Source organism: Periplaneta americana, chromosome 8 (genome assembly GCF_040183065.1).
Source record: "Periplaneta americana isolate PAMFEO1 chromosome 8, P.americana_PAMFEO1_priV1, whole genome shotgun sequence".
NCBI lineage: Eukaryota > Metazoa > Arthropoda > Insecta > Blattodea > Blattidae > Periplaneta > Periplaneta americana.
The window spans coordinates 28303435-28328638 of record NC_091124.1 but is presented as its reverse complement, the minus strand read 5'-3'; the positions used below and the strand labels follow the sequence as shown (position 1 = coordinate 28328638).

General features: G+C 38.2%; 1 protein-coding gene across 3 annotated transcripts in view; it reads left to right on the top strand.

Moving 5' to 3' along the window:
• Positions 1 to 25204, top strand: part of LOC138704602 (nuclear receptor coactivator 6-like) — a 708935-nt gene that overhangs the window by 644193 nt on the left and 39538 nt on the right. For all 3 annotated transcript variants that reach the window (XR_011333375.1, XM_069832672.1, XM_069832673.1), the window contains exons 5-6: positions 6033 to 6184; positions 11130 to 17211. Coding sequence is in view for 2 of the 3 variants with exons in the window: in XM_069832672.1 (XP_069688773.1) it covers positions 6033 to 6184; positions 11130 to 17211 (6234 nt within the window). In the remaining variant the exon portion in view is untranslated. The remainder of the gene's footprint in view (positions 1 to 6032; positions 6185 to 11129; positions 17212 to 25204) is intronic.

Below are 25204 nucleotides of genomic sequence, written 5' to 3'. Positions count from 1 at the left end.
ATTTCTTTGCGTTTTTTTAAAGGAATGATCTGGTTTAGATGGCAGATAGGAATGCTTTATTTGAAAATTTCCTGGAAGTTTTTAATGTTTTATCACGTCATTGGATAATGTTTCAAAGCACAGAGCACAAAGAGGTTTGGATATAAGAGGATTTCCAGTCTAATGAAACCCCATTTTTAAATATCCCTCACCGTAATTCCTGTTAGATGTTTTGACTTAAGGCTGGAAATAATCCGTCCTGTTTTTGAAAATTCGTTTGTGCTCGTACTTTCCTAATTAAAGCCTGATTCTTTCTCCTCGTTGTTTGCCGGGTTTGCAGTGTAGTTGCCAGTTCTATTCTTTAATCACCACAGATACTTTGGTATATTACCTGTCCGAGAGGCTTGGCTGACGTTAAATAATAGAGATTGTAAAATTTCTGTATCATCGACTAGAGATACAAGCACGAATATTCTGAATTGAAACTATATCATAATTTTCTTTCATTCGCAGCCATTACTTTAATGTAGGCTACTGATTGTACGTCGAAAATCTTATTTCAGGATTCGCCCAGCTTCCTCATTCTAGAGATTGTGGTTTTCTTGTACATTATATGGAAGAATGTGGGCAGTTCCTAATAATAAATTAATATTATTGTTATGTTTCTCTTTTTCTGAGCGCGGCGAAGAGATTATTGAGGGGGACTCTTACGGACGTCACTAAGTAGGTCTTCAATTTGAAAAGGACAATCTTGAGGATTGTGATGGGCTTACTGATAGAGCACAATTCTTTAGAAAACACATTCGTCGGAAAGGACTTTTTTTTTTGTTGCAAAACTCACTCGAGTGTGAACTTTCTGCGCTGAAGAAGAAAAGCACTTGCATGTAATGTATGGATTTATTCGTTGAGTCTTAGAAGGTATAAATTCTTCGACATTATAAAAGGGATTCTGGGTATGCTTCTGAAGTTGTTTAAAGTTTAAGGACTTCTAAATTAACGCTGACCTTCTGGTATACAGAGTGAAACATGAGTGAAGTTGTTCATCTTAGGGAGTTATTCCTTGAGATATTTCAAACAAAAAAGTTGCATACGGTACAATTTTGCTCGTTTTTGCTTCCTTTTCGAGATAAAAATTGTTTTATATGAAACATTTCATACGTGTTTTGGGAAAGCCATTGATTTAATTCCCAAAATGTACAGTCAGTTTAAGGGAGCAGTGTATTATGATAATAGATTATTGAAAGAATTTTAGTTTTGTCCTTTAAATGTGCAAAAATATTATCCGAACAAATGTAACATCGTAAAATTCCTTTGCAGAACGAAAAGTTACATTTGTTTGGATCAAATTTCTGCACATTTAAATGTACAGAACTAAAATTCTTTCAATAATTTATTATCATAATACACTGCTCTCTCAAATTGACTGAGCATACTCGGAATTAAATCAATGGCTTTCCCCAAACACGCTATGAAATGTTTATCTCAAAAAGAAAGCAAAAACGAGCAATATTGTATTAAACATTTTTGTTTGAAAATATCTCATAGAATAACCCCCTGAAATTAATGACATAACCGGAGTGCTCACCACTGATCAACTCATCTCCAGTAATTTACTTTTTCAGTTTGTACTTTATTTTTGCAGTGTTGCATGGTTTCTTTTTTTCAAACATATACTATACAAGTGTGCTCCATATTATTATAAATAGGCCTCGGATTTCTATGACGTCATATTTTTATCCTGGTCCCTTCACAAACTTAAACATATTTCTGAACACGATTTTATTGGTCCTATAAATGCATAATTTACCATATTTTAGCATTAATTCATATTTGACCAAAAGAATCTTATAAAAACATATTTTCGGTCGTACAAGTATTACAATAGTTTCAATAGTTCTTCAAATATTATTCACATGTTTTGTGTGAGTAATTTGCTTTTTTGGCTATTTATTCTAGATTTCCTTTCCTTAGAAATATTTTTGAATTTAAATACTATTATAGTCACAATCATGCCATGATACGAAAGAAAAATTACACAACCTCGAGCGGGAATCGAACCTGCGACTTCCTGTTTGTGACTATAATAGTATTTAAATTCATTAATATGTCACATCAACGGACGTATATACGTCATCAAACATCGTAAGATGAAGAAATATTTTGTGGTAAATGAAGTTTGAAGGTAATTGCATTCGCCAGCAGTAAGCTGTCAAAACATGGAGGAGAAAATAATGTTAATATTGTGGCCAGATTGTTGCTTGTCGGTCTTGCCTTCACTGCCTTCATCCCTCCCAAACATGTGACGCTTAAAATGTTTCAACTACACTGTTGCTAGGTACTAATTCATAAACAATCATTGACCATAACCCTATATATAACAGATAGGTCATTGCTATGTTAAAATCGTTTGCACTTTGAAGAGAACAACCGCCAGGATCGCCACCCGTCCGCCGTAAACGAACACGATATGGCAGTACAGTCGCTAATGCAATTCTAATGGGAATTATGACGTGACTCCTTATGTGACAAACTAGATGGCAGCGTAGTAAACCTGACAAAAGTTAACTTCAAAACCTATAAGGCCGACCTATCTATCTATATATGATCTAGGCCATAACATGATTGTAAAAAAAATTAGTCACTCAAAGGACAGATATTAGACATTTTTTCACCCCTCTTTTCTCGCTTATATTTTTATATGGGAAAAAGCCCGCTATGGTCAATAAAAGGAGTTTGTATTCACAAAAACAATTTTGTAGAATGGCGAATAAAAAGTTTTTTACGTAATTCTTGGGCAATATTTCATTTCTTTTCTCGGCCTGGGTAGCGTAATCGGTATAGCGCTGGCCTTCTTTGCTCGAGGTTGCGGGTTCGATCCCGGCCCAGGTCGATGGCATTTAAGTGTGTTTAAATGCGACGGGCTCATGTCAGTAGATTTACTGGCATGTAAAAGAACTTCTGCGGGACAAAATTCTGGCACACCGGCGATGCTGATATAACCTTTGCAGTTACGAGCGTAGTTAAATAAACCATAATTTGATTTTTTAATTTCTTTTGCATCATATTTTCTAGTTTTTATGTCATATGTTGGTATTTTGTAGAGTATAAGTGCATGCATGTTTGCAGAGTTTTTAAGTCATAGACATCCGAGTCCTACGGGTACATAAATACAATGCTATTTGCAAACTACTAGAAACCATTGGGACTCAAGTATGTAGTAATAATTCACATGTTATATGTAAGTGCTTGTAAAGTATGACGTTAATCTTTCTGTTCCACAATGTAATATACTGTAGAAACCTTGCGTATTTTTAGTAAATACTGGCACGTTGTTTAATACTAGTTAATAGCAAAAAGTGACATCGCAGTTCATTTGTATAGACTACGTTCTATATTGCATGCAATTAAAATCAAGAGGTGGTTTTTGGAAAATAAGTTGGCAGTGTAGTTAGTAACTGATGTTTATACATTATATATGGAGGATGTTCTAACTTATGTCCCATATCATGCAGAGATTTTGATGTCACGTCTCCTGTCCAAAAATAGAGTCGTTCATTCTTTGTGCAAACACGTGGCAAATATCAACTTGACCGTCATTTTCACTATTTCTACTGACCACATGTTTATACTAGTTATAAATATACTTGAAAAGTCAGTAAGATACAGGTAAATTAATACTTTATGAAATAGGACAACGCAACGTCACTTGTAGCGTACTAATAAGTATGAGGTAATTAAATACAAGCATACAAGATTTTTAAACACAGTCTTTCTATTTATATACAGCCACTGGCAGACGGTAGCGCGTTTGCCTGCTGATCCGGAGCTTCACTCGGGCGTGGGTTCAATTCCCGCTTGGGCTGATTAACTTTCGTTTTTCCTACTGTAAGACGAATGTTACGTAATCTATGGCGAATCCTTGACCTCGTCTCGTCAATACCATCTCGCAATCACCAATTTCATCGACGCTAAATAACGTAGTAAGTTGATACAACGTCGTTAAATATTAGAATAAAAGCTTTTATAAATTGGAGCTTCGATTATCATCATTAATTCGTTCCACAAAACTACTATAGTTATCGAAACGATGATAGTGGAATAATTTAAATCCGTGCTATAATGACAATTCTTTCCGAAAATAAAATTTAACCACATAACATTTTCTTTTAGGTTACAGTTTTGAACAAAATTATGTATTACAAGAAATATGATTCCTGAACACTGGCGCATTGATATAACTTCGTGAAAAATCCTTAACTCCGTTACATTTTTGTTATAAGACTTTTAACAGAAAAAGGTTAAGCCTCTATTAGCTCTTGTGACCTGAGAGTCACTATTTTTTTACTAGAGAAGGAATGTCCTTTCCATTGTCCACCATTGTGATTTCAAAGCTACAATATGGCTGCAGTTTTCTACGTTTTTAATGTTCTCTGAAGTTCATACTGTATTTTGTCCTCTTATTATCTGTGGCGCTACAGCCCGTGAAGGGCCTAGACCGACCAGCCGGCTGCTGGCCTCACGCCCACATGTCGAAGGAGAGGTGGACGATCATCCAACCAGAATGGCGGTATCGTGTGGTTAGCACGATGATCCCCCCCCAGCCGTTATAGCTGGCATTCGCAACCGGATTTCGCTACCTATCGTAGCTCCCCAAGTGCATCACGATGCTGGGTGGGCACCGGTCCCATACACTGGCCGAAATTTCATGACAAAAATTTCTTCCCCCATGAGGACTCGAACCAGCGCGCATTTCGTAACGCGAGTCCTAGGCAGGATGCCTTAGACCGCGACACCACGGCGCGGGACTTTGTCCTGTAGATGTCAATATTTATTTTACACCTTGTCATGGTCGACCAATGTTATCTGGAAATTACAGCCATGTTATGTAAAATAAAAATTAATAAAAAAATGAAATTTTACTATTACGTGCTATTTAGATCACCGCCAACTAATATAGAGGCTTGAAAACATTTTCTAACTTCAGAAAATAATTTGGGCTAAAGTTGGTTGATATAATACCGTACTGTAAAGTGTATTAAATGCCGAAAAATATTTTCTGCTTCATTTTTGTTTACCGACTTCCAAAAGTCAACTGAATAAGGAAGCGATCCTACAGAATGAAACACTCTAAATACTGAATACTCGAGAGTGTGCGAATGTTGGTAATCAAAGGGAAATGTACCGGCACATAATAGGGCAGAAACGACGGTTAGTAGATTTTGACGATAATAGAATGCATTGGTGTTATGACTATCTCCGTGGTCTGGTGTTAACATGCTGGCTTCCAGATATGGAGTTCCCGGGTTCGATTCCCGGTTTCGGCTCTCAGGAAATTTTCCTTGAAGTAGAAAAGTTCCCTGGGTGTCTGGAGTCTGGAAATATGTATAAATTTGTATAACTGTGTGTGTGATTGCAAGTGTCCCGGGTTATTAATAAACTAATTTTCGAAATATGAAATACAGTGTAATATCAGGACTATCACTGAGGAGGAACCAAAATGCAAGTTTCAATGTAACGCTATCAGCACAACCAGAAAGCACTAATAGATACTGGAGAGTAAACAGTGAATTTAAGAAATGTATTAGATAGCACCCATACGGCTTTCAGTAAGAATTACTATAGTTAAAGGCGACGATAGTTAAAGAGTGTCCTAGGTCCTTTCTGTAAGATTTTAACTTGTTTTATTCACGTTTTAATTTATCCTTTTCAAGCCTGTATGTAACTGTGTAAGTTTATTTAACAGATTTTCCTAAGTCTCGACTTAGTGTCTGCATAATATGTTTTTTCAAACGGATCTAAGGGCATCAAATTTATTTTATCAATTTTTGTGGAACCCACCTCTTCAATCGGAGCTCCATTGTAGCATTACTCTGTATTTTCCTAAAATAGGCTCCCTGATCCTCTTTCAGGTAACAATTTTACCAATTCAAGACCATTCTGGCTTCACTAATTTTGTGACAGCAATTTTCAAGGTTTTACCATGCTCTCCTGTTGGACGTATATTTTTCTTTTAAGTTAGAATTCATTTCTAATTTGCTGACTTTGTGTTTCAGATGGTCGTAATACAACACGCAAGAAACCAAGGATTCCCAGCACTAGAGGATTTTCTGGTGTGTCGGTGTCTCAACTTCTGGCACAGAGAGAACGGGGTCTTACAGCTGGAACACCTCCCCAAGGCAAAGAGCCTGCTGGTCGGGCACCACAGGTCAGTAATGGATTGTCAAAAAATTTGTGGTTCCCGTGCTTACTTCTTAATCAAGCTTCGAGAATTGATATCCAGGCAAGAATGATTGATTTTTCATTAAAAACATCATCGGATGTATTGTATGTCAGTATTACTCTCGTGATCTAAATGTGTGAATACTGAAAACATTCTTTAGAAACACATTTGAGTTGCTTCTTGTTGTCAAAATTTGTTTTTACTTGTATTTACGATTCAGATTTTACTTTTATATTTCAAAGTTGCATTCAATTAGATATGAGTCCTAATTTTTGTTGGTAGGATTTATTGAAAATTTCCTTATACAGTTCTGTTTATTTTATTCTATCCATATGGTTAGTTTTGTAAATGTATTTCTTAATTAAGTATAAGTAAATACTTGTTTAGTTATCCGTTTTTAGTTCAAGTTCTGCTCACGATATAAGCTACAAAAATGTTAAAGATAATGCAATTTTAATTAGAACAGTCTATAACTTATCACATATGAATATAACTAATTACAAGACATATTTACTTTTTTTTTTTCCTTGGTGAAAATCCTGTTTCTAAAAAAATTATTATTTTTTAAAAGATCAAATTTTTTCTTAAAGGTAACACTGCATGTTGTGCAATGAAGCGTTAGTAATGTCCTACTCTAATTTGTTCATTTGTAAAGAAAATATAATTTCTTCAGTGTTACTGCTTTACGTGTAATTCTCTAGCAATAAAACTATGCTAAATACAGCCAATAAAGTGCTACATTTAACAACAGAGATATTAATAAATAAGTATGCCAAGTTTCATCACTCTGGCTTTAACCACTGAGAAATAAAATGAATACTTGTTGTTGAAAACATAGAATTTTTTTTGTTGCGTTAATTAAATTTAAAGTTTTGGTTACACTTGTACTTCTACCACATAAAAGTATAGGCCTACTTATAATTAAAATATTGAGATAAAATTTTCATGAAACCGTACATTTTTGTATGTATTTATTTACACTGCAAGTGGGCAAGCACCAGGTGGCAGTGGTATACACAATATAAACAATACAAAATAAAATGATAAACAATACACAATAAAATTTACAATACACAATACAATTATACAATACACAATACATATATATATATATATATATATATATATATATGTACACAATACAATACTTACAACTTACTTACAAATGGCTTTTAAGGAACCCGAAGGTTCATTGCCGCCCTCACATAAGCCCGCCAGCGGTCCCTATCCTGTGCAAGATTAATCCAGTCTCTATCATCATACCCCACCTCCCTCAAATCCATTTTAATATTATCCTCCCATCTATGTCTCGGCCTCCCTAAACGTCTTTTTCCCTCCGGTCTCCCAACTAACACTCTATATGCATTTCTGGATTCGCCCATACGTGCTACATGCCCTGCCCATCTCAAACGTCTGGATTTTAAGTTCCTAATTATGTCAGGTGAAGAATACAATGCGATACAGAATACAATAAGAATACACAATACAATTTAACACAATAATTACAATTAATAATAAAACAAATAAAATACCGTGCCTAATTTTACAAAACAACTTACATATGTATAGGCCCTACATAAGTTTCGGTAGTCTTTCACTTTACTCTTATCTCACTCACTGTAGTGGCACTTTGACGCATTTCACTGACACTCTATAACACATTTCACTGACACTATAGAACACATTTCATTGACGCTATAAATTATCACTGATCGGAACTGTTCACTGCACTGTAAAACCATAACTTCACTGACTCACCTCGCTTCACTGATACAACAGCTCAAATAAGACAAATAATTACACCCTTATGCATACTTATAAACAGAACTACATTTAAGCTAAACATTTCTAGTCTAAGACCCTCTTACACGCTATTTTTAAATAATTTACAATTCAAACCAAGGAAGTAACTCGTCAGGCTAAATAAATACTACTAGGTTCAAAAAGTTCCCGGAATTTGCTAGTATCATAGAAACAACGTACCTTAAACACTATTCTATAGCATTCCCTTCAAAATAGTTGCCTTCCGCAACAACACACTTTTGCCAACGCGTGTAGAGTTCCTGGAAGCAGGCCAGGAAGCCATTTTGTGAAACCCGTCTTAGTGCTCTCGTCGCGTTTGCGATAACCTCTTCAGCATTGAATCTCCGTCCTTTCAGATGACTTTTCAGACGGGGAAACAGAAAGTAATCAGGTGGTGAGAGATCAGGAGAGTATGGTGGATGATCCAAAGCAGTTATGTTGTGCCTGGCAAGAAAATTCTTTACAATAATTGCGCGATGAGCAGGTGCATTGTCACGCATAAGGAACCAATTGATTTCTACCCACTTTTCTGGACGTTTCCTTCTCACTGCGTCCCGGAGGCGACGCAGGATTTCTACGTACAATTCTTTCGTTACAGTACGACCTTCTGGAATGAACTCATGGTAGATGAGACCCTGAGAGTCGAAGAAAACTTCCAACATAACTTTGCCTTTGGAAGTGTCCCTAGGAAATTTTTGCATCCGAGGAGATGTTTTCGATTTCCACTCAGATGACTGTCGTTTAGGGACTGGGTCGTACAAGTAGCACCAAGTTTCATTACCAGCAATAATTTGTTTAAGAAATCACCATCTTCATCAGCCATACTGATCATGTCCCCAGCAAGAGTCATTCTTGTTTCTTTCTGTTCTGCCGACATTTTCGAACTAACTTCTGAGACACGTAATGCATGTTGAGATGCTTGTGAAGAACATTGTGTACACTTCCGACTGATATTCCGACCTCTGCTGCTATCTCTTTTATGGTTTTACGTCGGTCGTCCCTCACAACATTACGCACATGCTGAGCGTTGTTGTAGTTGTTGGTCGACCGCTGCGTTCGTATCGCGGCCACCAGAAAAGCGTTTATGCCAGGCATACACTTGAGTTTTTTTCTTTGCTGCTTCGCCATATGCTTCTTCCAACAATCTTAATGTCTCTGCAGGAGTTTTGTGTAACAAAACACAGAACTTTATGTTTGTACGTTGCTCTGTGGACATAATTACAAAAAGCGACGAACAAACAAAATACTATGATAAACAATTGCCTACAACTCAAAACCAACAATCGTCATTATCAACAAACTTTAAGGAAATGACATCATGAATGTTACCAACAAAACAAATGTATAATATCCCTTGTTATATATTAATACGAAAAATGGTAGTAAAATTCCGGGAACTTTTTGAACCTAGTAGTATATGTCACCTTAAAAAATTAAATGTTAAATGTCACCTTAATTTTAATTTGCACTTTATACACAACTTTTTAAGTTATTTTTGAATCTCCTTAAGGAAGGACAGCCCTCAAAGACCGCTGCAGGTAGGTCATTCCAATCATTTATAGTTCTATTTAAAAATGAGAATTTACCTACATCCGTTTTCTGTTTCCTACATTTGATTTTAAAATCATGATCGTTCCTACCATAGTACGTTGGCTTTTCTAACCGAGCCGTTATGTCTACCCATGCTTTCTGAACTAGATGTGCTCTATACAATGATGTTATTCTAGTTTTAGCGCGGAAAAAAAAAATAATAAAATTTGTCAAACTGACGATTCTCAGTAGTACATCACCTTAACACTTAACATTATCATGCTAGCCATTAAATCCAATGTTTGCAGGATGATAAGTAATAAAATCCTAAGCATGGTTTCCTCAAAAGAGAAGTCAGGCTGTGTGGGTCCTGTGTCTTCATTTCATAGCACGTAAAAGAACCCTGTCCCTAATAAAGGGCACCAGAAAAAAGTTCTGTCGGCCATGTAGAAATCTGGAAGTAGCCCAGTGGACACGTGTGAGTGGCTTGTCCCACCCTCCACTTACTAATCCATCCAGTATTCACCTTTTCATCTACTGAACCATCTAAAATCCGTCCATGGTATGATAACCCATGAAGGACCAAGGCTAACTAACTGCTGGTCTCATGCCCACATGCCTTAGCACAGGTGAACAAACATTCAACAAGAACAGAGGTATTATTTGGTTAGCATGATGACCTCTCCAGCTGTTATAGCTGATTTTTTAAGTGTATTTCGCTACCTATTGTAATTCGTCAAATTCATCATGATGCTTGTTGGGCACTGGTCTCATACACTAACAAAAATTTCATTATGGAATTTCTTCCCCATGAGAACTCGAATTAGCATGCATTCCATAAATATTATTGAATGTTATTATTTTCATTATATATGGACAGCCATATGGCCTAGTGGTTAGAGTACAGGAATTTTTCCTTGAAGAGAATTGTACCTATGTTCGTCCATGGTCTGGAATTTAGGTTAAGTTTAGATTTAAGACCCCTTCTGGGAGCTATATGATTGTATGTAGTCATCCTATCATATCATCAGGGTAACATAACTCCATCTTTCAAGCATCCCGACCTGAGAAGTGGGTTACACGTACGGCATTGGCCAGAAGAGAAGATCTGAAATGTTGAAAGACAGCCTAGTGGCATTAGTTAAAAAAAAAAATCATATTTCTGACAGTGTGCTATTTCCAGTAGATTGTTGTATGAAGTTATGCATGAATATCCTAAATTAAATCAATGTTTATTTTCTGAAATACGTTAAGTTCAATTTTCATGTGTAACTTTTACTTAAAACAATAATTAGGGACACTAAAATGAATAATAAAAAAATAGTAGTCATACTCTATAGTCATTAATAATAGTAGACATTAATTATTTTAAATTAATATTTAATTTACTGTTTAACAATTATTTTAAATTAATATTTCATTTACTGTCTAATAAATGACTGTACTTTGTCAAACTTTTAAATTTAATTTTCTCAGAATCACATTTTTAGATTTATCACATTTTACACTGCGAACACAGAAGTGATTGTAGTAAATAAATGCTCTGATTTTTTTAAAATTTTATTGAACACTGTGTAAAATTTTTCCTTTATTGCAGAATTGGAGTGGAGGGCCATCTCCTACTGGAACCAACCAACTTCCTTCTTCAGGCGGCCCACAGATACCAAACAGGCCTCAGTTTCCTCCTCCAAACTTTACTTCGGATCCAAACATCATTCAAGGCGTCAATTCTTCACCACAATTCCTCCGTTATAGCACTCCAAATGGCGGAGTACCACCGGCCATCTTAGGTGGAAATATCATGGTCCATCCAAATGCCTCACCTTTGCATCTGAACAACTTAACGCAGCAGCAGCAGAATTTAATAGGTCAGCCTGTCATGAATGTCCCTCCCAATAGTCAGCAGCATAATCCCGTGTTGGAACATTCCAGTGCTCAAAGTGGCAACAGTGCAGGGAATCCTCATCAAAGTGAAATGGTTACAAATGGCAATGCAGCTGTTTTACCTGGCAATACTGTTATGAGCAACAATAATACGGCTTCTGTGATGGTTGGCGGTGCTGGTAATCAGGTTGTTATGAGTGCTGGAGGGATGATGGTTCACGGTGGTGGTAACCCCAGCATTCTATGTCAACCCCAGCAGAGGGTACCGCCTCTAAGCGGTACTCCTGATGAAATGCAGAACGCCAGTGCTTGCGGCAATAATAAACAGCAACATGTTATGTACTCAGGTGTCATTAATTCTTCAGGTTCCAGTCAAACGTCTCAGGACCTTCACATGTTGAGAATGCAACAGCAACAACAGTTTTACGGACAGCAAAATCAGTATCAAGTTCAACAGCCAAGGTTAGAAGATCAGAACAAAGTCATGTTGCAGCAACAACAACAACAGCAACAACAGCCATCCATGGTACAAAACAGCAGGCAGCCACAACAACACCAGCAGTTTGTACCAGTGTCGTGCAACAATGGTACAAACATTTCAGGTCCTGCTGGTGTGTTTGTTGATCAGTATAACAGAGGGCAGCAAGTGGTTCAACAGCAACAGCAGCAACAATCGCAGCAACAACAGCAGCATCAAAACATTGTACAGATGCAACAACAGCAACATCACCAAATGGTGTCATCAGGTCCATCTGTCAATCCCCCGGGAAGTGGCGGTGGTGTTATGATGATGCACCAGCAAAGAGCACCACCGTGGCAACAACAGAACCGCAATGCCAATAACACGGGTGCTGGAACAACAATGATCACAATGCATCAGCAACATCATTCTCCAGTAGTTACGCCGACTCCACAGTCTAATACTTTGCCACCTCCAAACAGTTATGATCGTGTTCCTCCATTGCATCACCATACACCTCCACCACCTGTGTGGACAGAAGAAGTGTCAAGAAAGAAGCCTAAAGGGTCAGGAAAATCAGGTTCATCTGCTAGGAAACAGAGACCATATAATATTCTAGAACACCATCAACACCACCGAATCGGTGTAGGTGGGATGCCAGGCAATGCAGGGTCAACTCCAATGGACTCCCACGCACCTTGCCCAAACATTGATGTGCGACAGATTCCTCTAGAACACAATCGCCCACCACCTTCACATCCTAACAGTGATAACTCCAACCCCACTTATGTTGCAGGAAACAACCCAAACATCCCTTCATTCATGGAAGATCCTAGTGGCTATTTAGCGCAGCAGACAGCATTGCTGAACAGCACAATCTCACGGCAAACTGGCGTTGGTGGTCCCAATTTCATGTGTCACAGTCCGGTTAGAAATCCAGAACAACAAGTTTCAAGTCCACAGAGTGCTGTAGTTAATCTTCCAACTTCATGTTCTTCGCCAGCAACAGTTGGCGTACCTCTTCCAAGTAATGTCCTTTTACCAGCTCCAAAAGGAACATCTAATTTCAGTTCTAGGGCAAGTACCAACATTCCTGTGCAACAGTCAAACCTCAATACCCATACTTCAATTCAAAACCCTGTAGCTATAACATCACATCATACAATCAGCAGTCCAATTCCGACAACAACAGTTGCTACATCTCCATACAACCAGCCTCAGGGGCAAGGTTCAGCCATGCTTGGGATTGGAATGCCTGATAGCAGTGCTTTATCAGATCAGAGAGTGGAAATGGGAAGTCATTGTCAAGGTTGTGTTGTTAGTTCTGGGTCTCTCCTTCCTGTTTCATCATCTGGAAATAATGTTGGGGAAAATATGCTATTCCATCACCAAATACACCAACAAATTCAACAGCAAATCATGCAGCCAGATCCTACGAATATTAATCCTGGTAACCAACGAGTTCATACACAACAATCCCAACAACAGCAGCAACAACAACAACAACAACAACATGCTAATATGTCCACTGATTTTAAAATGTATCATGGGCAGCATAATTCTGGAAGTACACCAAATGATACTATGATTCAACACAGTTCAAACAGTGGAACTCCAACACCTAACATTATCCAAGAAGATAATCCTGTGACATCCTCTACATTTGACAGGTTGGGGAATCCTGTGCCTCAGCGTCATCAGATACCAATGCCATCTGACTCGAGAGGGCCTATTCAGGGTGGCACTGTTAGTACAAGCAATGGTTCTCCTGTAGAAACATACAGTTTGCCACAACCTGAAGCATCGCCAACGTCATCCACACCTACTTCTTCACAAAGCTGTCGAATGCCTGACACGTCTTCGACATCAAATAATGTATACATTTCCTCCTCGTCATCTTCATCGTCTCCATTTACAGTGCCTAATGTAAGTCCTCCAGGGCTTTACTCATATCCAAATCCACCACAAGGTCATTTCCAGGCTCCTAGAAATGAAAACGTACCTTGTTCTTCTCCTGGTGCATCCAACCCTCCTGTTGTAAGACAACATCCGAACAGATCAAGCGACAACTATTGTCACCATGTGCATGATCAGACGAGAGCCCAGAAGTTTGCAGTTCAGTCAACAACAATGGTGACAACAATGGCAAGCGGACATACAGTGAGCAGTAATACGATAACTTCTGTGTTGGCTGGGAAAGCAAATACTGCAACTGTATCAGTTGGCAACCCATCTGCCCCAACTGCTAATACTCCCCCTTCGTCTATGTTACCTGTTCCTCCAGTGTATACAAGTCAGGCAGCCATGATGACTATACCGCAGTCATCAGTATCAATACCAGCGGGACACTCTCAAGGCATGCAAGTTGCAACTGTGTCAAAATCACCTTTGGAAATGGTTCAAAGTGTTGTAAGCAGTATTCAGGTGCCACAACAGCAGCAAAATATGATGACATCAGGAAATGGTGTACAAACTCCCCAACAACCACAGCAGCATCAACAGCAGCAACAACAACAGGCGGCAGCTATATTAAAACCACCTGGTGCACCACCCGGACTTCCTCCAGGACATATTTTAGTGTCGAGTGGAGGTCAGTTAATAATGGCAAACACTGGAAATGTGATGACCCCACCAGGTGCAACTGCAGGACTGATGGCACCACCACCTCAACCACCTCCGCCACACTCGATGGCAAAACTTGTTAGCCACTCCTCCATGCCACCCATGTCAGTGTCTCCCATGGTGACGAGTGTAACTGCCGCAGTTACGCAAGTTATTCCAGCTGTAGGGGTTGCACAGCAGGTTCTTGGTCAGCCAACAGTTCTGGTGAATGCATTACCAGCACCATTACTGATACAACCGAGTGTGATGACTGTTGACGGGATGGCTGGACTCAACCAGAATGCAATGCAGATTCCTCATCTTGCGGTTGCAACTGGGAATGTCATTCATCATTCCCAGGGACCAAACAGTGCAGGGAATGGAATAGGGCAGCTGTTGGATTCTATGAATCAAGATCATCCTGGATCCAGAAATAACCAGACTACTTCTGGTTATGTACGTCACACACCTCAGCAGCCTTCACTCCTTTCACCACCGGAGATGTCACATCACGCTGCATCTGCACCCGGCTCCGTGAAGAAGAAAGGTGGCAAGAAGCGTAAAGTGCCTCAGCAGACTGTGGCATCAATGCTGCATATAGCGTCGCAGCAGAACTCACCAGCAGCTGCAGCAACAGCCACTGCAACAGGCATTGTCATGCAGCAACAGCAGCAACAGAACTTCCCACAACAGAGTTTCACCATGTCGGGTCCACATCAGAGCATAGCTACTACCGGACCCATGCTTCAGGCATTGACAATAGTGCCGGGCAAGGCTGGAGCACCAGCACAGATCCTAATGAATGGACAGCCAGGCACAACTACAGGACATTTTGGAACTCAGCAACTAATTGCAGCTCCTGCCACTTCTCAACCACCACAACAGATAAATCTTCTCCAGCCTGTGAATCTCTTAAACGGTGCTGCTGGTGTTGTTCAGAACTTCCCAACATTTCAGCAGTTTATTGTTCCTAGTTTGGGAGGCATGGTCATGGCCACTGACGGAACCACTACCCTTCTTCCAGATGCTACGAATCTGGGTGTTCAGTTGCAGTTACAGAATGTTAATGGTCAGAATGTCCTAACACCTGTTCAGAGTCACGGAGGAACTGCAGTATTTGGTCATCCAACTGGACAGAGTATCCTTGCAGCAGGTCCTGCAGGAATGGTTATCCGGACACCCACAACTGGAGGGAAGATGACCACTGGTCCTATGCTACAGCAACAGAATAGTGGAGGTCCACAATTCTTGGCAAGTTCGCCCACTGGCGGTCAGTTCCTTATGAATGGTACGGCTGCTTTTGGCGGACAACTGAGCCCATTGGTAGCAAATGTCAGTCCCAATCAGCAGATGTCCTTCACAACCAACACATCTCCTGTAAGAACTAATCAAGGAACACACCAACCTCAGCAGGAGTTCATACAGTGTGGACAGATGGGACAGACCCTGATGGTACCATGCACAGTTCCTACATCTCAGAACCACCAGAACACGACTGTAGTACAACAGAACACCACAATCGTCCAGCAGCAAACGACAATGGTGTCCAATAACCAACAGCTTGGCACGACCCCTCAGAACTTTGCAGGCAACAACACCAGCAACACTGTAGCATCGGCCACAACGCTGAATGTAAATCAACAGAACTTCATAGTGGGAAGCAGCACCACCCAGTGTGTGCAGGACAAGATGCAGCCTAGTCCAATCCAGCAAAGCAACATCAGTGTGTCGTCATCGCCTCCGCCCCCTAGACAAACACCTCTGATGATGAAGCACTCGGTGTCAACACAGACAGCTGTAAACCAGAGTGTCCAGGCATCGTCTTCTCCATCGGTAACTCCAGGATCTCTGGTCGTAACGACTAACAGCACATTTTGTCAGACATCAACTGCTGTGTCATCTGGTGGCAGTCCACCGGATACGACGACACACAGTCCGGTCGATCCCGGAGGCGGTGGTAGCAGCGGTAGTTCTGATGGACGTCCCCAAACTCCTTCTGCAGACACAACAACACATTCAACGGGTGTTGGGAGTACCGATGATGGCTTGTCGTCTCCTTCTCCTTCGTCGTGTCCCGTCACGGGGTCGTGTGGGGGTATCAGTGCTAACGGTGAGAATATCCAAGTGCGCCAACAGTCTTCAGGTGTGACTGCGTCTCCGATGCCGATGGTACACTGTGTATCAAGCAGCAATGAGCAAGATACTTCAGGCATCGGGGACCAAGCCGAGTATGACTGGGGAAGTGTGAGTAGTGGTAAAGGCATCTTTGTGAGTCCGACTGTTACCGAAGGAGGCTTCAACAGCAATGCATCAAGTCCTCATCAGACCGAGTACTCTACTAAATACGTTGGGGGTGATGTGATCGTGGGTGTGACTGGTACAGGACATCTGATGTGTGAGAGTGAGCGAAGGAGGAGTGTTAATAATATGTACGTGGAATCTTCTACTGTAGCGGGATTATCGGCGTTTAGTGGGAATGGGAGTGGTGAACTTCTTTCAAAGCAGCAACAAGAAGCCATTGTTAGTTCAAGGCAGATATTTGAATATAACAATAATGATGAGAGAAGAGTCTTACCTCGGAGTAGTGTTAACCCCAAACTCTGCAGCAGTAGCAGTAACGTGGGACTGGTGGCTGCAGTGGCAGAACGGGGTATTAAACGTAAACACAGTGATGCCCTAGTCGTCTTAGAGACGCATCCTCATGATATTCATAGTATGGAAGAGGATGATGAAGGTAAGACATTGCTAGACGTTTAATGCTAGCATGTTGGTATCTTAACATAATTTAACAGACTATTAAGTACAGTAGTTTTGATTGATTTCAAGCTTTTATGTGGTTATATGTCTCAGTAAAAAATCTCATTAATTCAATAAGGTAGTAAATTTTGTATTACTAATGAATTGCTGTGTGAAATGAATGGGATTTAGTTTTGAAATATTCAAACATATTTATCATACAAAATTCTTATACTATAGTTGCGACGCTGTTATTCCCAGCGTGACTCCTTCTCTTTGCTTACGTCTTAGGAAGTCAAGGCTCTATAAAGTCTGGGTAGATAGTATCATTCGCCATTTTTGTTCTTTCGTTGCCTAACTGCCAGACGAGGGATCTATTTGCCACACCGTTAAACATTATCATGTCATAGCTCCTATAATAATAAATCAAACGCACTGTAATTCAGCAAATAATTGAGCGGCAAATAATGTCCTCGTGTGCTTTCTGCGAACGCTAATGAAAGAGCGAAAATGGCGGGCGATTATATTAAGTATTTATCGAGCCTTAAGAAATGAATAATGTCTTCCTCAGCGAATCACAAGACTCACACGTTTAAATGTAGCCGACCTGCAACGCGATTGGCTGCCGGAAATTAGAGTGACGGGACTATAAAAGTAAAATTAGAATTGAGTGTATGGCCCACATTTGCAGAAATAATTTATAATCTCAAACAAGGAATAAGATTTATACATTTGATATATTATTACATGCTAAAGTGGTCCATAGGCTACTGGGAAGTTAAGACTCGTCTCTTCGCACATAATCAACACTAATAGCAGTAGGGATTCAGTTCAGTTCTACTATATGTGCTTGCTGCCTTTACCCCCAAGAAAACTCCTTGGTACTCTTTCGGTTAAGGGCAGAGTGCAGGACCATAGTGCAGCTGGAAGGATTAAATCAATTGTAAAAATTTATGACTCCATTGAGAATCAAACCCGCTACCTCCAGCTAGCTTCTTAAGTACTATGCTACTGTGTGCTCCCAAATTTATACATTTACTTACTTACAAATGTCTTTTAAGGAACCTGGAGGTTCATTGCCGCCCTCACATAAGTCCGCCATTGGTCCCTATCTTGAGCAAGATTAATCCATACTTATATACTTGTATCAAGCTTTAAAATATCTTTATGACTTACCATATAATAAATATAAAAAGCAAGTTATATTTTATAACATTTGTTCTAATTTATTTAAAGATGCAAACGTTTTCGTCATCTGGGCCATCATCAGGCAATACATATATCAAATATAAAATATTAACATCGTTGTGCTTGTGAAAATGTTTATTATACAACTGCGAATTCGAAGATAAACTTAAGAGTGGGTTGTGGCCATCATATTCTGCTTGTTCAAAATTCCCTGGCAAAAGTGTCCAGAGCATTAAAAAAGAAATTGACAGTATCTAATAATAGCCATAGCTCTGTTCCTTATACTGAAAATAGAATTAACATTTTGTAAAAAAAAAATATATATATATAGGCTATATATCTTATTTACAGAGAAACAATTAACATAGGCCTATATCACTCAATATTACAGCAGGAGAAAACGAAAAGCTCTTCTAATTACCTCTACTTACTTTGCACTATCTGGAGCTTGGGTTTTACATCCAGTCTTACTCCCATGTGTTGCAAAAGCTCCAGAAAGTTGTTGCTTTTTGTAGACTCTCTAAAGATTTCCTGTAAGCTCAGCATGAGAAAATGTTACAAGCATCTGGAAATGAGACCTCTCCAGTGATTGGCCCCCTACCCTAACCTTATTTTAATAAGTTGCTAACTAAGCTCAGTTCTTGCCAATAAAGCTATTAACTCTCTTGCTCTCCAATATTTTTCACACACAGTGGGAGTTTAGACATTGCTGATCCATTTCTTCCTGAACACTTCACAATGGACAAAATGGTGAAAAAATAAAGTGTTTTGACAAACAGTCATGCCCTGTGAGTAATCGAAAAGATGCAACTACACTTGGATCCTCAGGAATTACAGTATGGCCCAGAATAAAAAAAACATAAAATTTAATTGAGATACATACAGTATCAACCAGTAATGTGTAGGGGAGAGTCGGGTAGTATCGGACATCGAGTAATATCGGACAGTGAGTTTCTTTCATCAACAACACGATGATAGTACCTGATTGACGTGGTTACGTTTCTGTGATGTTGCATAGAGAAACGTAACCATGTCATTCGGGTACTACCATATGGTGGTAGATGAAAGAAACGCACTGTCCGATACTACCCGATTCCGATACTACCCGACTCTCCCCTACATATTGTAAAAATATCCTCCATTATTTCTTAGACATGCTTCGAAATGCTCCTGAAGATTGCTAAACATTTTTTCTATAGTCGGTGTTGTTATAAACAGGATTATGTGGACTATAGTGGACTTTATGTTGTCAGCAAACAGCTAGATACATTAAGAAGATTGATTGATTGATAAACAGGATTATCAGTGGAGATCAGATGTTAGACACTAAAAAAATTTAAAGGCAGGCAAAAAGGCATTTGAAAATAGGCACTATTTTTTAATTTAGTTTTGAATCTTTCAAGATAAGTACTGACATTTTACGTCAATATAAAGCTCTCATTAATGCAATATGTGTGGAACATGAACAATTGCTATCAAATGAAATAAATCTTTAAATCATGCTATGAAACATGGCAATTTTCGCACAGTTTTATTCATTGACGTTCCACACACTATGCAAAACAAGATTGAACCATCAGTTGAAAACACTTCATCACCCACCGAATTCTTTCACGAAATTATTCAGTTTGGTTTTAATGCAACCGGTTCTTTTCACATGGTGAAGCAACTGCCCAGTAAATATCAACCAAAAGTGTGGAACACTGCCACATCACTTAACACAAAGTACAGTACCAGTCTTCAGTAGACGAGTAAAGTGAACTGAGACAAAGTATGTCAACACAATGTCCGTCTGTTCCTTCGACACTATCCACAGCCCAATGTTGATTGAAAGTGTTTCCACTTGAATGAAAGATAGTGATTGACAGTTTAATTAAGGGATGTAAGTGTTCATTGGCACCATTTACTGTAACTGGTAGTAGGTGACTCACCATACACAATAGAAGCCATGACGATTTAGAAAAAACACACTCTTCCAGAAACAAATTTTGAGTCGCTGGAAACCTAAGGGAACATGGAGTGGAATTTTTACAATACAGATTCAAAGAATAACACATTCAGAAAATATTGGCTAAACAGTATATTTCAACTTTTTAGCTGATGTTATACTGCCAGCCCATTGTAAGATGTTTAGTTGATTCTGTACCCTTAAAGTAGTCCCCGCCCGGAGATCCGATTGGGGGACTATTTTACCTCTGGATAATTTTACCTTAATGGTACTCATTTCATATTGGAGTGAAAATGGCAAGTTGTAGCTGATTTAAGTGAACACCATATTTTAACATTTTGGTGGCTACTTTATTCACACACAACCCCCAGAATGTCTGGAGGACCACACCTGCTGTTGGTTGATGGGTCCATTGGACCTAGCTGGGAGATCTTGTTGATCACCAGCTTTCCCTCCTTAAGCCACTGGAGGACGATTTTAGTGCCATAGCAGGTCAGCACTAGGAACAGAAAAGTAGAAAGAGGAGGAAGGAAAGTGAAATGAACCCCTAGGCCTCGAATGCTCTAATGCCGTCGGGGTCGAAGAAAGTAAGAGTTCAGTCAGAGGACTGGATAGGAAAGGGTAAAGAGGGAATTAGGTATTGGATAGAGGAAAATTATACCAAATTCAGTCATTAACTCATCAAGCTGACCAGTGCTAATTGATGAGTAGCCCCTCCCTTTAGTTCAGCTTGTAAAATTATGCTTACTAACAGCTGCACCACGGGAAGGTAGGGATGGGACATTGGGTATTTGTCCAGGTTGGTTCCTTAAAGCCTTCAATGGGAAGGATTAATGGCTCTCCCCCCTGTATCCGACAGATACCCTTTTGCAGCCAATCACAAGGGAAAAAATGGAACTCTCTGCATCATAACCCATAGTTAATTCCCGATTTACCACGAAAATCATCTGTAGCTGCGTTTAGATTGGCAACAGGCCATGATTGTTTGGCCAAACACCTGCATAGAATTGGAATATATCAGTCCCCTAACTGCCCATTGTGCAACTCAAACCAAGAAATGGATTCGGAACACCTCAAAATCTGTGCTTCATTGGCTGACCATGATAATATCTTTGAAAAATATTGGAGTGCAAGAGGTCAAATGACTTTATTGTCAAACTCCTGGCATTAGAAAACAACAACAACATAGGTTCAACTTTTTAAAAATACAGAATTAATATAAATCAGGCAAATAGGCACTTACAGGCATTATATACGAAAATAGGCAAAAATCGATCAAAGTACCCCTCATTTGTTAGAAGAAACCCTAGTTGATGGCTACCATGAAATACAATGAACTTTGTGTTATCAGCATCCTGCTGGGTACATGAAGATGGGCTAAGTGATCCACTCTAGTTACTTATGCCTTTATTACATGTATACTAGGGTGAAGTGAAAATATTAAGTTTATGGAATCAAAATGTAATACCCGGGAAAAGTTGTGGAGTGATATCATAAAGAACAATGCAAAATATATTTTCTCTAGATTAATATTTAGAGGTGCCCCAAGAGCATCATGTTTTGACATTTTCATAAAATTTTGAGGTTCAGATTTTTTAGTGGGAGAATATTCTCCAGTGACAATCTGAACAGGATACCAGTAACATGTTAAAAGATTCTGCATATTTTTTGTCCCCTGTTGTTTCATTTAGAAATATCACAGAAATCTCAATTTATAAGAAAATTGGGAATAATCACAAAACTCTTAGGCATGATATAATTAATATAATAAAATTAATGGAAATTCATTCTGCTTATGTTGCAGGGTATTTAAATCAGAATATCTCTAATATTAATACAAGAAATCTGACTTTCTACCCTGTATTCGCAATGCCAGAGGGGCTGAACCCACCACAATTACCTATCTATCATGATGTAATGAAATAGGTATTATCTATGAGTCAAAAATGAATTAAAATCTGACTTCAAATCAAAAGAACTGCTGTTGGAGAATTTCAGAAAGAGTTTTTATCAAAACTAGGAAATCCAGGTAAAGGCATAAATTCCGAAAGTCGGCATACAAGAATATTACATCTGATTCGTGCTTACCATGATCAATACACAAACTTAATGAAGCCTTGTAAGAAACGACATAGTGACGACAACTAAAATGACAACATTGCAAAATTCAAAGAAGAAGCAAACAAACTATTTGATATATGCAGTTACAAATGCAAAAAAAAAATATTAATACTGTAGGCCTAACTGTTATAAAGACCGCCGTGTTCCAAAACAAGAAAGAATGTTTTACTAGAGCAAAAAAATAGAAAGAAGGATGAAAATTGGACCTGTTGATTTAGTTACCACTCAGAAAGAAATGAAAAAGAAAGCAAGAATAAATTCTAGCTAAAAAGAAAAATAAATGGGCTGAAATGGAATTTTTGTCATATTTTATGTAAAATACTATACGGTATATTTTGTCCCTTTGTATCCCCTCAAAAATACTATATACTGCAACCCCAATTTAGAATCTTCCAAATGAAGTTTAAAACTGTGATTTTACAGCAGTTCGTTAGCTATTTAATGAAAAACAAAATAATAGAACAAATATACAAAGAGACAAAAAAATTATAATTTTAAGAAATTTCACAGCCTTGAGGCACCTCAAAAATTAAATATAGAAACTCCATATTTTTTACATTCTTAAGTTAAGCGAAAATACAGATTTTTGCAGCTATTACATTTAGAAAACAGATAAAAAAACAATTTCATGTGTAGATTCACTCCACCCTAATGTATACTGATTATGTCTATGACAGTGTCATCTGTGGAAAGATTTCTGAACTAACAGTGCAATGCCATCATAACTTTTTTTCTCCCTCACTACTTCCCCTATCCTTACTCCTTCCTTTTCTGAAGATAGATTGATTGACTCGATCATTCAAGCAGAAATAGCTTCTTGTAATTACCCCAATGAGTAGGATACCCTTCTCATCTTCCTCTTTTTTTTTTTTTTTTTTTTTTTTTTTTTTTCACCAGAAGACAATGACAGACCCAAACTTCAATACGTGAATTTCTTATTCATTAACAACAAAGGAAAAAGTTAAATCTACACCTATTCTTAACATAATTAGAAGATTTGGGAACCAAATTTTAAATTGTGTATCAAGTACGAATGTCAGTAAATTCATTTGAAGTTCTGAATGATTTTTCTTGCTTCACTTGATTTTCAACATAGATTTTACGTTTAGTATCCCTCTCCTTAGTAGACAATAATTTAAATGTTATGGCCAAATTCTGAAATGATTTGCACACTTTTCAACATAGTACTATAACATTCACTACCTTATATGAATTAATGTGATTTTCCTTGTATTTACATGACAGCATTTAAATTTTTAATTGCATTTAATGTGTAATTACGGTATTTTTGGTTCTATGGGACTTGCATAGTTAAAGAACATTTTAATACATTAGTTGTTGAATATTCAAGTAAATATGAGTTGATGTATCAATACTTTTCTGTCCAATATGAGAGTAATTATTATTGCTTTTATAATTTGATTGGTTATATTAATTGTTTGTTTCTCAACTCCTGTGCATGGCATGCTTTGAATGGTTGTATCCAGCTTTTATGATACGTTTGCATGTTGCGAGATTTTGTTGTAGATAGCAAAGAATGTTGAAATGGAATGCTTCGAGCTCGTCCTTGATGGTGCACGGGGATGCATGGGAATGAATTTTGTATAGTAGGCTTTGTGCCTTGCGTGTTTCATTGTCTTAATTTATAAAGTGGGTAAATGACATGCTTTCGAAAAGATAAAGTAATTGTTGTGCATTTTATTATACTTAAGTAAAAGTAAATAAAACTTTGAAACAATAATTTTTTAGTAAAGACATTTCACAATATGTTTTTTTTTTTTTTTTTTTTTTTTAATGGAAAGAAAGAAATCTTGCATAAGAAGATATTAGAAATGTGAATGTAAATTTTTATTCCAAATCGTGAAAATTCTGATTGACAGAATGTGAAAAATGGAAGATGTAAAATTAATACTGTATGATTACATGGCAATCTAGTTCAGAATTCAAGATTGATAAGAAGCATAATAACAATTTTGTGGATGCAGTCAAGCATCCTCAAAACTATCATTCTTAGATTTTATTCGTTATTAATCTCATCAGGTATTTTATAATAATTGCAGGAAATGTTTTACCTTTTATTTCCAGTTTAATTTAGGTTCGTGTAATAGTTTGTAGCAGTCTGGAAATCGTATATCATCATATCTAGGAACAGGATTTATATGCACTATCAGCTAAGAATGACATCAACTATTTGGGCAGATGTGGTGTACATTACGGTTGAGAAAAATATGATTTACATTACATAGTTGAAATCTTCCAGTTTTTATGTAACAGTACCTAAAGCAGGCAAGTAGTCACATTTTGAACCATATGTTAAGCATATTACACATGCAAGTTACTGTTATAGTGTTTGTCAAAACATGATCCACTTAAATTTGTTTCATCTTCTTTAAAGGCTTCTGTAGTCCACCACTATCTGATCGTGAAATGAGCGGGCCTGGGTTCAGATCCTGGTTGGAGTTTTTTCCGAGGTTTACCCTCAACCAATTGAAGCAGAATTGCTGGTTAACTTTCGGCATTGGACTTCCGACACATTTTGCCATCATTAATTCATATATCATCATTCATACCATAGTCCAGGTTAAGTTCACAGTGTGGTGTGCTGTAATTGTACAAGAGCACAGCCGTTCAGCTACCCAATAATTTGCCTCAGACTACAATGTAAGCCTTCGAATCCCTTTTCTATAGAAGAAAAAAAAAAGCTTTTGTATTTGGACATAATATGCATTTCTTT